Source organism: Protopterus annectens, chromosome 5.part0 (genome assembly GCF_019279795.1).
Source record: "Protopterus annectens isolate FY-2018-M chromosome 5.part0, PAN1.0, whole genome shotgun sequence".
NCBI lineage: Eukaryota > Metazoa > Chordata > Ceratodontiformes > Protopteridae > Protopterus > Protopterus annectens.
Window position 1 is genome coordinate 488,752,761 of NC_056735.1, and position 16,402 is coordinate 488,769,162.

The window sequence follows — 16,402 nt, forward strand, 5'->3', positions numbered from 1 at the left end:
CAAACATCTGTACAAATCAGTTTGATATACACATGAAATACAGCTCTAATACATTTGTAACACAAGCATCTTGTATAAATCAGTTTGATGTTCACAAATGACACATAATTATTTACAAAATTCCAGTTAGCTGTGCTGGCAGTACCTCCTATCATCACACTATTCATTAAAAAATGTCAACAACCATAGGTCAGTACAATGTTACCAATCTTTATTATAAGATACAAAATGTAAGAAAGCGTGGCGGCTTAAAATCTTACCATAGCAGTAGATGTCCTTCACTGTAGCAGTATTCTGCACCTTAAAGATATTCTGACAAGGATACCCAATATCTGGCCAGTATACCAAAGGCTTTAGATCATGTAAGAACAGCACATCACAAGTATGCCCCCATACAGTACGTAGGGGGTAAAGGTGATATAAGGACACAGTTACCCAGAACTGAATTTCCCTACTAAAGAACAGTCTCCATAGGGCAAAGGAGGCTATGCACATCCAGAGGTAGAAAATGCAGATGGAAAAGGGGAACCCTCAGCCAGGAGGGTAACCAAATCAAATTCCAAAAGAAAAAGGGAGATCAAGGAAGAGGCTGTATACTGAAACAGTGAAAAGAAGAACATCTACTGTTATGAAAACATTTTACACAACTGTACTATGTCCTTCTGTATCACTGTCGCAGTATTCTGCACATTACGGAGAATACAAAAGTTGCCTCAGTGGTGCAGTGGTTAGCATTGTTGCCTCACAGCAAGAGGTTCTCCTGTTCGATTCACGGCTGGAGCACTTTCTGTGTGGAGTCTGCATGCCCTCCACGCAGTTGAGTGATGTTAAAGACATGCAGGTAGGTGCGTGCATGAATGGGTGTGCCTTCTTTGAAGGTTGGGCATCGGGCTGGCGACTTGGCAACATAAAAATCTACTGCCAATCATTAATGGACCGGAGTTCCACTGTGACGACCCCTAACTGGGAAAAGCCGAAAGACATTACTAGGGAGAGTACAAAAGTTCAAGAGAAGGAGTGGTAGATGAAAGGCTGGGAAGACCCTTCAACAAACCTATGCAGTATGCGCCTAGCAAAACCTACTCTGGCCCTAGAAACTATATCCAGTGTATTATGCTTAGTGAAGGTATACAGTGAAGACCAATTAGCAGCTTCAAGGATGGAACTGGTGTTCAAACCCTTGAACAAGGCCCCAGAAGAGGCAACAGCCCTAGTAGAATGAGCTCTAACTGCAGAAGACAGACATTTGCCATGAAAGAGAACAACAAAAGGAAATGGCCTTGGATATCCAGGAGAATATGGCTTGCTTAAAACAGCCAAACTCAATGTTCTAAGATGAAAAGAAAGAAAAAGTTGGTCAGACTTAGGAATGGTCTTTTATCCATATAATACCAGAGTTGTCTGTACAAATCCAAGGTATGAAGGACCATCTCACTAGTAGACTGTGGAGAAGGAAAAGAGGAAGGGAGTTGTGATGCCTGACTTAAGGGCAACTCGTTAATAACATTGGGCATAAAAGAAAGATTAGTGCAAAGAAATGCCCTGTCTCTGGGAAAAAACAAAAAAAAGGAGAAATGGCAATAAGGTCCTGAAGTTCCTAAACTCTCCAAGCAGAAGTAAAAGCAAGCAACACAACAGTCTTCCAGGTACAGTGTTACAGAAAAGCTGAAACTGCAGGCTCAAAAGGAGGCTAAGTCAATTTTTCCAAAACAAAATTAAAGGTCCCAAGGAGAAGGAATAGTCTACCTTGGAGGGGGGGGGGGGGTAAGATGGAGGATGCCTTTTAGAAATTGTTTGACCTGAAAATGAGAAGCCAAAGGAGGATTTGAGGCAGACAGATACAAAGAGCTGACAAATGGGCCTTTACAGAAGAATAGGCCAAGCCAGACTGGGACAACTCACACAAATAGAACAGAATCAGAGGGAACTCTACTGAAAAATGGTCTTGGCTATCAGCATGGCACCAGACAGAAAATATTTTCCATTTGGACAAATAAGACTTTCTGATTGTGGGTTTTCTTATCTCCTGCAATATCCAGATCATGTCCTCATAAAAGAGCTGCCAAAAAGGGATCAAAACCCTACCACCCACAGTGTCAGTTGATGAGTGGACAAGTGAGGATGGAAGAGGGACCTCTTTTCCTGTGTGAAAAGATCCAACCAGCAAAGTAACTTGTACTGATTGCCCCTGGCCAGGTGCAATAAGGGGGGAACCAGTTCTGTTTTGGCCAAAAAGGAGTCACTAGCAAGACTTTAACGAAGTCCAACTGTATCTACTTCAGGACTCTTAGAAGTAAAGGAAGAGGAGGGAAGGCATAAAGAAACATCCCCTTCCAAGGAAAATGAAAGGGCATCTGTCTTCCACCCCGGGTGGTGTGGCACTCTGGGACAGAAAAGAGGGAGCTGCCTGTTCAGAAGGAAGGCAAAAAGATCTACCTGAGGGATATCCCACCGATGGACTATGCTCAGAAACATGTCTCTGTGAAGCATCCATTCATGAGTCTGTGTTTTAGACCTGCTCAAAGACTCTGCCACTAGATTGTGCTCTGAAGGAATATATACTGCCTGAAGGGTTAGCTGATAACTGCTAGCTAGATCCCATCAGAGCTCTCATTTCTTTAAAGTTGATCTAGTCTGACGTCTGATGGAGGGGCAGAGACCCTGAACTTTGAGGTGACCACAGGAAGTCCCATCCCAATGTCTGAAGCATTGGTGAACAGTTCTTGAGAAGGAACCAGAGGCTAAAAGGCAGGGGCGGCTCGTGCTATTGGACTGCAGGACTGCAGCCCTCCCAGCTGTAAAACAAGAAAAAAAAAAAAAAAAATAAAAATAGTGTGTGTGTGTGTGTGTGTGTGTGTGTGTGTGTGTGTGTGTGTAAAATGCAGATTTTGCCTCATATGTGTTTCTGTTCTTCACAAATCTCTGTGGTTCAGTATTTTTTTTTCTCAACACACAGTTGTTGTACAGTGGTGCAGCAGTGGCGCATTGTTGCCCAACACAGCTACAGGTTCTGGTTTTTGATCTGGCTGAGTGTGCCTTATGTAGTGTCTGCATGTCTTCCTGTGTTTTATGTGGGTTTTGCTCTGGTGTCTCTCTTACAAGACAAAAGACATGTGTCTGGAGTGTTTTCTTTCTTCTGCCAAAAATTCAAATCAGACTTTCCTGGTTAACATAACAAATGTTAAATAAATAAAATGACACTACTGGCATTTCCTATTATTATAGCAAGTTTCTAACTTCATAAGTTGGATATTTGAAATTTGTCCTTTTTTGGGACTGTATTTTTTTGCTAAGAGGTTGAGAGCTATGGTGAGAACTGAACTCACTGAATGTAGCTATTTAAGTTCAGTCTTCCTCTTTCATAAAAATGATGATTTGATTTGGCATAGTGTATGTTGCGAGCTGCTGGGGAACAAAAGTTTAGTGATGCTATGCTGAGTAGTTACAGATTTCTTTAATGTGGAATTATTTAGATGAATTTTACTTCTTCAGAGATTGTGCACATTTACTGATCCTGTGGGGACTGTAGAAGTTTGAGTAGACTTTATGACAGAAATGTCTGAATTGGGCAGTTTTGTTTTTTTATATTATGCATTTTTTTTCATTGTTTACTAAAAAAAATGTGAATTATTGGCAGTTTTATTGTTATTATTGGTGCATTTTTTTTGTTGTTTGTTTACTGGAAAAATGTTAAAAACAAATTTAAAATTACAACACTACTATATATATATACAAATGAATATAATTAATAAAAATCAGAAAGATGTACCAAAAGACCACATGTATGTTTCATGTGCAAGGGGTCTATGATTTGAAAAAAACAAAATCTGTCACTTATCTGTCACTGGTAAAATAAATTTTTTTTCTTTGAAATGAGGTTTTCAAATGAATTCCAATGAATGTGAGTTTCAAGGAAGTTTTAATGCTAAGTCTGTTTTCATTGTGAGATGATTTTGATGTCTTAGTGTTTGGATGTCTTAGTGTTTATTTGCTTGTAAAATGAAAATCATCGTAAAGTAATCGTGAGAAGTAAAGTATGTATACATTAGCCAAGTAATGGTTCATTGGTGGAAACAGCTGGAATAGCTAAGACAGCCCTGGCTGAACTATACCTCTCATCTGTCCAGATTTCACAGAATGATGAATTTTTGCTTCTTATTTTTTGGTTTGTTCTCATTAAAAAACATGGAGGGTTTACAATTAAGAAATAACTGCTAATGTCGTTATAGATTACTTTTTTTCAGAAATGCATGTAGATTCTTTTTATTTTGTCAGCTGCTCAAGTTAGCAGTACTAAATATTAAAAAGTGTCCCTTCTTTGATAGGTCAGCCTTTTTGGTCCATTTTTCATAAAATTGTGTTTTGGCAAATTAGTAGCAAATATTTAAAGACTGAAGTTAGAAAATATAATGAGACATTTGTGTTTCAGATCATACCATTCAGAAAAAAAAACTACTAATGCAAGACCTACTACTCTACCTTTCTAAGTTTTATAAAGAGAATAATAAAAAAACTGTCTTTTTTTTTGCCTTATCCCCCATATGTATGTATTTGTTTGTCCCAGATTTCTTGCTTGAGGTTGAATACTTGCATAACTAGATAATGTATAAGCCTTGGGTATTAAAAATGCATATGACAGTATTGTAATAAAGGACAGGATTACATTATTTTAAAGAGATCATTTTACATTTGGGGACTTGCAATCATTCAGCATGTTTCTTGGTACTTTAATAAAGCTGAATATAAATTATAATTAGAACTGCATTGCAAAGAGGTGGGTTTTGAGTGAGTGCTGCCTTTTTTTTTCTTGTGATTTTGACTGGCATTCCAGTAATGTATTTAAAAGTAAAATATTTTTTTTTTTCATGCCTTCACAGTTTTTTTCTTCCATCTAGATATTAAGTAAGCGCTAATGCATTGAAAAAATTGAAATACTCTCATTGTCTTGATTGGACTCTCATAATGATGGTTTGGCTGTGGTGGCACACCCAGGGCAGCTTTATATTTTCAGTTTTGTGGAAGGGCAGACCTGGGATGGGAGTAAGTTACTGCATCCAGCACTCAAATTCCCGCTTGAGATGTGGAGGAGAGGCACTCTGAAATCCAGAGGATGGCAATGCTGAAGCCAAACTAACTTGAGGTACCACTGAAGCCTCCACATATAGAGTCTGGCAAGAGAGTGCATTGTAATAGAAGAGGCTAAGAATCCTAGGGCCCAAAGAAACTCCCTGGCCAGAATGACAGGTACAGGAAGAAGAGACTGAAAGAAATCTATCAAGAACAATACCTTTGAAACTGGAAGAGATGCCAACATTGTCACCGTCTGAATTCTGCAGCCCAGATACACATGATCCTGAGATGGGGTCAGGACAGATGTTTGAAAGTTGATAGTGATCCTCAGATTCTGAAGGTGAGATATGGTGAACTCCAGAGCCTGTAAGAGGCAACTGGAAGAAGGTGCGTGAACCAGCAGGATGTCTAAATAAGGAAAAATCTGAATGCCTTGAAGCCTGCAAAAAGCAACCACAGGAGCTAGGCATTTTGTGAATACCTTTGAGCAGTAGAGAGGTCAAAGGGCAAAGCAGGGAACTGAAAATGAGAGGAAGAAACAGGGAAACACAAAAACTCCAAACTAAGAGGGTGAACAGGAATATGAAGATAAACAACCTTCATATCCAAGGACACCAGAAAAGCCTGGGGCAGCAACAGAGGAAATAGGGTTTGAAGAGAAAGCATCCAAAAGGAAGGAGACTTGAGAATGGTGTTGAGCAAGGAGAGATCCAGCATAGGCCTTCAAGTGTTCTCCTTCTGAGGAACCAAGAACATTCTAGAATAGAACCCCTTTCCTACTTGGGAAGGAGGGACAGGCTGAATATTTCCCTGGTTTACCAGAGATCCAAGAACCTCTGATGGATGATTTATAACACCCAAGAATCTGAGGTAATGAGTTTCCAGTTTGAAAGACAGACGGAGGGCTGAAGAGACAAGGGGACCTGGCCAAGGGTAAGTTGGGGCAAAATGTCAAAAAGAGGAAAGCTTGTCAGGGAAAGAAGGCTTCTGGGCAAAAGCATTCTGAGAAGACTTAGTAGGAGGCCTTTGGTGGCCTGAAAAGGCTGCCTATAAACAAAAGCAGACTTAGTAGGATAGTTCCTTTGGAACATGGCGATGGAGGACACAAAAATATGTTTAAGGTCTTGCAAAGCTTTACCTTTCTCCTGAAGAGACTTAAAGATATCAGCAGCAGCACTCCCAAAGAGATTTTTATTATCCAAAGGAGCATCCAGCAGCTTCACCTTAATGTCTTCAGGTAATGACTGCTAATGAAGCCAATAATAATGCTTCATGATAGACCAAAAGACACCATCTCTGGAAGAGGCATCAGTAGCATCACGATAGAGTGGTGAGCCACCTGAGAGGTAGAACCCAAAATAGAAAGAGCAGAGGACTTTCCTTCAGAATCAGGGAGGTTACAAATAATGTTACACACCTGGGCAATCTTGGCCAGAGCACATCTGGTCATGTGGGTCTGGTAATTAATGGCCCTAAAGGCCAAGGTGGCAGCAATATAGATCCTCTTTACAATCCTCTCCATAGCCCTACTGTCCTTATCTGAAAGTAGGAACTTGGCAGAGGGCAAAAGCTTAGAAGGCTTGTCAGAGGAGACTGACACCAAAGCAGGATCATCAGAAGGACATTTAAACAGGAATTGACAATCCTCAGGAACCTTGCAGAACTTGTCACATTTCTTAGGAGCTGGGGGCTGAGCATCAGCAGTCTTACAGGCAGCTATGAAAGTGTCCAACAAAGCAGCCAACACAGGAGGTACTGAAGAAGGATTAGATGTGTAAACCTGTAGCAACCCATAACACCTCTTCTGGATATCAAACACCTGAGAAGAATTCCACCTGAAGTACTCCATCATCTCGACTACTGTGTCCCCAAAAGACATCTCCTCCAAGTATAACTCAAGATAATGTATTCCTCTTCAACATGGCCATAAGTCAAGGAAGAAGGCAGCTAAGAAGAAAAAGTCAAAGGCCACTCGTCAGTCTCCGGATCCTCATCTGAGGAATCAGGTTCCCTAGTCCTTTCAGAATGAATAGAAGTCCAAGGTGAAGTAGACAGAGAAACACCTTAGGGAAGCTTCAGGGCCATCAAGGCATTGAACATGCTCTCAGGAAACTCCCACTATTTACTCTGAGGGTCCTTTGGAAGAACAAAACAACGCTTGGTATTCTGCTTTTTCTTGGTAGGTACATCAGCCAGCCCTAACAAACACATTAGTGGTTTTGACTCCTGACAACATTCAATTCAGAGTACCTGGTACCTTTTCTCTGAACATATTCTGGGGAATCACTCTAGGGCCTTCTGAGATTACAGGGGTTCCCCCTCGATGTCCAGAACAGACACCTGCAAAGCCTCAGAGGATATATGAAAGGAAGGATCCAATCTGGTTTCCAACCGGGTCACATCAGAGGAATCTGATGACACCAGGAAGCCTACAGTGTTATCACCCACTTCTAGAGGGATGTCCAGTGGCGGCTGGCCAGCAAGAGAGTCCAACTCAGATTTCATGGCCTTCTTCTTGCCTAACAGTAGTACCTCAAGAGTTAACTGATTCCACCATGCTACCCTGGGCCAATTATTTAAGCCGCCTGTTCTCAAGATAAATGGCCAGGGAAGGCAACTAGCTTCTAAGTGTCTTAGGCACATATGCCTTACTAATACTACAGGAAGTATGGTCATGGGAAGCACTCAAATGAAACACACAGTGTTCATGATGGTCCTTATGTGGAATCTGCATCCCACACTGACATTTTCCCTTCTTGGAAAACATTAATTCCAAGGTAACCAAAAAAAGAAAATGACCCCACTAGGGCACTTATCTAATGGGTAGGTATTAGCGCAACAAAGTGTGTTCAGACTGATGATCTATGATGGTGTTCAGACTGGCAGCAAAGAGGTTCTGGGACCATGTCCATACATATGCCCTACGTACTGTAAGGGAAGCATATGTGTGATGTATGATGCATACAAGATCTAAAGTCTTTGGTATACTGGCTGGATGTTGGCTATCCTTGGCAAGAGATCCCTATGATGCAGAATACTGCAACAATGATATAGAAGGATTTCAAGTGGATTGACATTGTATAACATGGAAGAACAAGTAGACTTACTTACTATTGTATAACAACTGATTTCTTTGACTGTAAATTTCTGTAACTGAATTATTCTCATATCTGTAACTGAATAATTTCTGCTATCTCTCTGTAATTGTGCATTTGCACCTAGAATGTAGTTGAAAAGGGTCTTTGGACTGGTTCACTCACCTGATCAACAAAGTGAAATAAATAAATAGCTGCTTTAAGGATAGTTTGGGCACTAACTCCTTTTAGGGAGGCCATGGCAATAGCCATAGTCATGATATTATGAGAACTGATTTTGTATTGCAGGCTTTTTTTCCATGGAGTTTTTTAAAAAAGTAAAGTAGAATGTGCCATCCCCTTAGAAATGGCCTGTTTGGTTACAGGCATCCTTTTTTATCCCAGAATAGGTGACTAAAAAGTTGATCAGATTTCCTACAGCCTTTTATTCTATCCAAACATAATTTCAATTGCCTGCGAACATCCATGTGAACATAAGATCCTCTCCCATTGTCCTGGGGTGAAAGAAAACACTGGTAACTGAACAGCTTGATTAAGTGCTATCCCTAGTAAATACTTCAAGCGTGCAGGAGGGTTTTTTGCATGAGCTGACCCTTTTCTTATGGTAGATCAGAAACAGCACTTTGCACATGAAAGCCTGAAATTCTGAAACACTCCTAGCCAATGAAACCTTAGCCTGTTAAAAGGGTTTACTTATCTTTTTCTGCTTTTGACTGGCTGTTTCCCTACAGGATGCAGTTCTGGCCCACACACCTTTACTTCACTCTGCTACCCAGCCCCATCTCCACCAACCCCTGACATAATTTTCTTTACACTTGCTTTACTCCTCCTATCCCAAACTCTAACCTACCATACAGTATCCTTCGCTCCTCCAGACATCAACAGCTTAACACCCACCACAGTACTAACCACTCACCTACTATGTCACTCTTCTCAATATCAAATACTTAACCCACTCAGCTTGCCATTGCATATACCTATTACCAGTGTCCTTTCTGATATTAGATCCTGCTTTTCAGTTAACAATGTTACTCTTCCTTTTCAGTTCACATTATTACATTATTAAAACTATCTCACAATAAACTCAAGACAGGCTATGCCTTCTCTGCCACACTATACCTGTACTGCTGACTCTCATCATAACGCTGTTCTTTGTTATAGGAACAGTGAACTTCATAAGGATGTTGAAACTGTATTGAACTGGCTTTGGGAAAATAAGTTGTCCATCAGTACATAAAAAATAAAATCACAGTGCTGCTATCTGATACCGGCACAAAACTAAGTAACATCCATAACTTAAGCATTACAGATCCTATGGGCACCCCCCTCACTATCACTACTCAACAGAGGTATCTAAGACTAATCTTAAGACCAAAAACTTTAATTCCACCAACACACTGAGGCTCAAATCAACAAGGTATTAACTCAGCTTAAGTCTCAGAAAATATCAAGACTTGTTGATCACTGAGTCTAGGTGAGCCACTACCATAAATGTACTCTTCCCCGGACTGCAATATTGCCTCCCTTTAATTGCATTTCTGCACAGAATGTAGCACTCAAATTAATGTTCAAAGATCAATCAGTTGCAAAGGGAACTCTTTTTAAAAAACCTATCACATTTGTGCCTAATTTAGCAAATTTCCTTGAATTTTTTTTGCAAGTTTGTGAGAGAGATTTATAGCAGTTTAGACTCTGGACATAATATGGTTTACTCTGGTAATCTTTCTAAAGCAGAGTAGAAAGTGCTCAATGATTTAAAAAGTAACAGAGATATAGTCATCCGCCCAGTGGACAAGGGCGGACCTATTGTGGTGCTTGACTCTGAATATTAATATGGTACTATGCTTGAAATGTAAAGTAATGCTGCAGTGTAGTGTGCATCAACTTCAAGCACGTATTATGAATGCTCTGGATGAGAGTTTGTGTATGGGGATGTTGACGCAGGCTTTGTATGATTACGTTAAGGTTGAGCAACCTTTGGTACCCCAGCTACACGGTCTACCTAAGATACATAAAGATCCTGTTAAGCCTAATTTTAGACCGATTTTAGCTGGGGGTGGGTGGCTAATGGAGCCTCTTAGATGCACAGTTGAGGAAAGTGCTGATGAATTCCCTGTGGTCTTAAAGGATACTGAACGTTTTTATGAGACTTTCATAGTGCTACTGATAATGTAGTTGTGAATATGATAGATTATCTAGTAACATTAGATGTTGTTTATTTATTTACCCATATTCCCAACCAAGAAGGGATTGACATGGTAAAGTTGTTTCTTGTAAATTCTAACAAGTTTTCCCTTAGCAATGTTGACTTTTTATGTATGTTACCTGAACTGGTTCTTGAAAACAACATTTTTCCCTTCAATGACAGCTGTTATTGGCAGGTATCAGGTGTAGCAATGGGTACATGTTGCGGCAATTCATATGCCAGTCTTGAAATGGTTGGTTGGGAACAGCAAAATGTTCTGGGTAATTACTCTGTTAATGTCTGTTTTATCATCAGTTTGTAGACTATCTTTTTATTGCCTGGCATGGAAGTGAGGATGGGTTGCAGGAATTTCTTTCTTCTTACGATTAATAGCAGTAGTTCTTTTTTTACAATTTACCATGAATTATTCAGTACAGTCCGTGAACTTTTTAGATCTGACAGTGTTCAGGAAAGGGGAGAGTTTTTATACTAAATTCTATAGGAAGGAGTGTTATGGTCCTTCCTTTCTTCAAAGAGACAGCATGCACCCTCAGCATGTATTCCCCTAATATCTTGACTGGACAGGCTATGCGTGTATCTCGTTTATCCTGTGATGAGGCTGGCCTCCGTTTAGAAATGGGGGTTCTAAGAGCAGCCTTTGAGTCCAGAGAATATAAACAAAATGAGATATGCAAGGCCCATCGTAAGGTGCTTAAAGAAAGGGGTGGTCAGGCGAGACCCTATTTCTCAGATAGGGTACTGCATTCCAGTAGACTGAGGGTTGAGCCTTCAGTTATTCCAGTGGTATTGACCTATTTTCAGGATGCTGAAGTGGTACAAGATATTTTGACAAATAATTGGTCTATTATGCAAGCTCATGACTGCACTTCAGTATTGGTTGGACCCCAACCCAAGTTTGTTTTCAAAAACAAAATGAATCTGAAGCAGCACTTGTGCTATCCTGAAAGGTATAAACACGATGGAAGTTGGGGTGGGACCACTAAATGTGGTACCTGCGCATACTGTGAGTACATAGATGAATCCAGGTTTTTTAAGCATCCTGGGAAGGGTAGGTTGTGGCAATTAAGAGCCAGTGCTGACTGTAATACCCAACATCTAGTCTATGTATCGCATTGTGCTATTTGCTTCAGATTCTATGTTGGTAAGACCAACAGTAGGTTGAGGGAGAGAATGAGAGACCACCTCCATTGCACCAGGAAGGGGCTTGATTTCAGTGCTTTAGCCAAGCATATGATTCAGGAAGAGAGCAATCACACTTTTGTTTTTCAGGTTTTGCATGATGTGGGAACTGGCTTAAGGTTGGGTGATATTACTAATAAAAGTGAAAATAAAGAGCTACAGTGGATTTTGCGGTTGGGCTCACATAGAGGGTATGGGCTCAGTGACAGTGTCCCCCTGAAACCTGCACTTAAAGCCAAGAAACTAAAGTGATATTTATGAGTGCATTGCTATAGTTTTTATTTTAAGATAGGTATTTTGATTAGCTATTTAAATGTGCCTGCATAAGGCTTGTTTTTTATTGGATAATGAATTAAGTATCTTGAGTATTTAAATGTATACTGCTGTACTGTTTGGTTGTCTGAAGAAGCAGTGGGTTTCACTGCGAAAGTGCTCACCTTTTAATAAAAGCTCTTGTATTTTAGATTTGCTGGTGCACTGACTCTGGTTTTCGTATTGTCTTCTGCATTAGGATTTTTGTGTGTTTGTAGTTCATGGTTTTGCTCACAATTTCATTGGGTTTTCTTACAATTTAATTGCATTTCCGTCTGTTCACAATACTGTGCTAATTCAACTGGCCAAGAGTACAGCACTTAGATTCCTAATCCTAGGTAACAAGTACAACCATCACAACACTACACACAGCTCAAACAACTGGCTACCTGTTACAGCTCATGCTACTTTACTCCTCGATGCACTGCAAAACATTAAATGAAGGCTACTGTCCACCACTCCTCAGCAGGTTACAGTCTGGAAACCAAACATAGAGACAATGGTATTCCGTAATACAGGCCCCCATTCATACTTGGTGTGTGTGTGTGGAACAGTTTTCTCCAATCCAGTTTCAGCTCTTTTGGAACAATCTCCTAGAAAACATTAAGAACACAGACCAACTAACAAGGAGACCATCTGTTCAAAGAAAGACAATGCAAGTGCTACAAGGACAAGGGCTAACACAACAATACACTATGGAGTTCTTAGGTTTCAATGTACTGGTGGCTACGTTCCAAAATGTGCAGGTTTAGTCTGTTTGACACTAGCTTAGGGCAACAAAACAAATCAAAATAAATGCAAAGCCACAAGCAGCATTCAAAACCTGTCCATCAGTCCATCACTACACTTTTACAAAGATAATTATAAATGAGTGTGAGTGTAGTGTTCCCCATCTGACTGATCTTACCTATAATACAATATGCACTGCCGTTCACGGTTTCTCCTCCTAAGAATCAGTTGTTACCTAAAGCTATAAAGTCTCAGACAATACATTTTCTTCTCAGCTTCATGTCTGATCTTAGTCCTTTCTTTTTATTTTTATTTATTGTTGACCGGGAAGGTCTGACTAGGGCAGAGCCTATTTTCAGTGAAAGCCCAGAGAGAAATGTTCCAGATGCATGTCTTTAGAATGTGGGAGAAAACCCATGCGAACACAAGGAGAACATGCAAACTCCGCACATGAGGCTCAGCAGCCAAGAATCAAACCAGAGAACCTCTTGTTGTGAGGCAACAACGTTAACCGCTGCGCCACCCAAAATCTTAGTTAATTATAATCTGAAGCACATTCCTGTTAGTGATTACCTTTATTCACTGTCTACAACTATTCATTAATTTACATTTTTAGTTTTCTTGTTTAAGACTTTTTTGGGGTGTTTAAGCATTTATCGTTTAGGAATGATCCCTATGAATTTGATAACCTCTTAAAACTATTTGGTATTCTTTATGTTTGTTTTTTAGTTATGATTGTTAATTACTTATTACTCTGTTGTGATCAGTTCACATTTTATTAGACACATCATTCCTTAAAATGAAATACATGTCTTTATTTCCAAGAATTATTAACTGATGACATGTAAACTTATCATACTCAGTTATATAAAACACCGGTGCTTAAAATTGTCTTGTGCCTATGGTCCAGGTCATGACTGAAAGAAGTCTTGTATGGCTATTCACTTTGTGAGCAACTAAACAAATATATAAAACAAATACAAAAAAATTTAGAGAAAAGCTATCTGGTTAAGTGTACGCAAACAGCAGAGCAGAATTCAGCCAGCACTTTCACCAAAGCTGTACTACAATCTAATCTGCTGAACTTTTCAAAATGTGTTTACAGGTCAACACTGCAGTAAATCCATCCTAGCCTACACCTGCAAGAAGGAACCAAAAAGGAGTTGCACTTCATCGCAATAATCAAAATGGACTGCAACTTCACAGCTGACAGCATAACAGCTACTGAATCTACATGACCAGTAATGCATTCAACAAGCTAGAAGTTCAGCAGTCCATATGACATTTCTCTAGCCTGTCCACTTTTTTAGTATCCTATTTCCACTAAAAGCTTCAGTGGGCACAACACTTAATAAAATGTGCTAGACAGCTATTGATGCCTTTTGTCATAGCAATAGCAAAGTCAGACCCTTTTGAAAAAGAAGGTCACCAACCTATTGGTCTTAAAGTGGTTCAAGCAGAATATTTTACAAGTGGTTTTATCACTGCAGTCTAATGTACAGACATATTCATTCATTTTTAAGCTCTAGTAAACTTTTCAGTGCAGTACAGTTACAGCAAAACTGCAGTAAATCCAGTCTGTCCTACACCCGTAAGAAGGAACTAAACAGGAAGCTGCACTTAAAGTCACAGTAGGCGACTGGGACTGCAGCTTAAACATTGCTGAGGCAACAGGTGAATAAAATTATTAAACAGAACACCATTTTAAAGACTGAATACTGCTGAGGCTGGAAAAGAATAAATGATAATACAATAAAACAATAACTTTACTATAAACAAAAGTACAAAATGTTAAAATCTAGTTTCCGAGCTATTCAGTTTTATATGAAATCTGTAGAAGAAAATGGTTCACGTAATTTCATAGTATGAGATTCAGAAAGGCTCATCACAAAGCAGAAACCTTAACTTGGAGGGTTTTCACATTGCAGCAAGCCTTCCCAATTCAGAGATCAGTCTCCCATTATGGTTTTCCCATGAAATGGGCTGTGGATTGCCCAGCAGTCTCACTGGAGAAGCTGCATATTATGTGGCTGTCCAGGGAAGTGGCTAATGCTAATTAGCCATGTGCTGCAACCCCACCCCCATGGCTGTGTCTCTGGACTAACTCGGCAGAGTGATTCAAAGCTATTTTTTTCTTTCTTTTGTTTTCTTTAGGAAGAAAAGTGAATGCTGTCTTTTGATGGCACTCACCCATTAACTCAAATGGCAATAGTTGCAGTACAGGTTAAGTATAACACAACCATGAGAGTCTGCGGGCATCTACGTAGCCATATGTGTGATGTGTGCATGTCAATAGGGATGTGATGTTGCTGAATGGATGCAAGTCAGAGAGAGTGTGTGTGTGTGTGTGTGTGTGTGTTTGTATGTGTGCGTGTGTGGTGTGTCTGTCTGTCTAGATAGTTGCATTACAGCATTACAGGAGGTACACAGGGGACACTGACTCTGATGCAAGTCCACACACGTGTGTGTGTGTGTGTGTGTGTGTGTGTGTGTGTGTGTGTGTGTGTGTGTGTGTATGCGCGTGTGTGTGTGTGTGTGTGTGTGTGTGTGTGTGTGTGTGTGTGAGACTGTGTGTGAAGCAGGTTGCCTATGCTACTGTGATGCATAAGCTGGCAGGGAGAACACTAGCATACTAGGGTTTAACAAAACAATGTTTGATTCAGAGACTAGTATGGCAGTGTTTCTCTGTGCAGTTTTACTATATCTCTCAGTCTGAGATTCTCTTTGCCTTGCTAACTGACCAACCCACTTTAGCCAATCAGCATGGGCAGATCTCTCAGAATCCTGGCCATAGTCTTTGATGCATGCAGATCTTGACAGATTCTTAAGATATATTCTGCCAGCAATAAGTAATACTTCTGTTTTCAACTTAACTGAAGCAACAAGTAAAGTACTTTCTTCCTTTGCTGCATTACACAACACTTGCCAAACAGATAAACATGGTCAGGCTGTTCTCATTGATTATTTTAAATAACTTGAATGAATGCCAGTGATGTTATCAGATTTTAATATGTTTTGGAATATTTATGACACTGTTTTTGCTGCTGAATTTAGATGCAGCCAATTAAAATCATTAGAAGGTATGATTTTATGTGGTTATATTTCAGGAAGAAAATGCCATTATTTGTGCAGAAAATCCATGACTTAGTCCACCTAATCTGCACAAGAGTATGAACTGTCAAGCCCTTAGATATAGTTCAAGCCTACCCAGTGAGATTAGTCTGAGGAAAGGGAAGGTGGTTGAAATAGCTCATAGAAATCAAACTCTCAATAGTATGACCTGGGAGGCATGCAGAGACACATACTGGGGGGTAAGCAGGAGTCGCACAGTCCCAACCTACTTAACCGGCTCATTTTCTCAAGAACAACTTGCTACTCTTAAATTCCATAGTCTACTTAGCTTTGTTCTACTAAATTAACATGCTATAAGACAAGGCAATTAAGGGACTTCAGCACACAATAGTATACAACAGTCACAGCTTACCTCTTTGACAATATGATGGGCTTCATCAGCATTGAAGGGAACCTATAATAAAACAAAGGCACACCATCATTACAATCACAAGACGTCACTAACAAGAAAAGCTGACTTATGTAATAGCTTATAGGATCAAAAGGAAGATGAAATTAACAATAAAAGACATGGCTGACAAAAAAAGATACATCACAAGTGCTCTACTTATTTACTCACTTTTCATTTGCACTTTGTACTTCAAACCTACGAGTTGCAGCTTGGTTTTCAGTCCTCTTCATCACACAATCTATCAAGAATTCTAGTGAAGTTTCAAAATTAAACCATCCATAGATGATC

General features: G+C 39.8%; 1 protein-coding gene across 1 annotated transcript in view; it reads right to left on the reverse strand.

The window, feature by feature from the left end:
- The window catches only part of DYNLT3 (dynein light chain Tctex-type 3), a 156,045-nt gene that overhangs the window by 94,502 nt on the left and 45,141 nt on the right, over positions 1–16,402 (reverse strand). Inside the window, exon 2 of the mRNA XM_044072410.1 lies at positions 16,076–16,117. Coding sequence (XP_043928345.1) covers positions 16,076–16,117 — 42 coding nt within the window. The remainder of the gene's footprint in view (positions 1–16,075; positions 16,118–16,402) is intronic.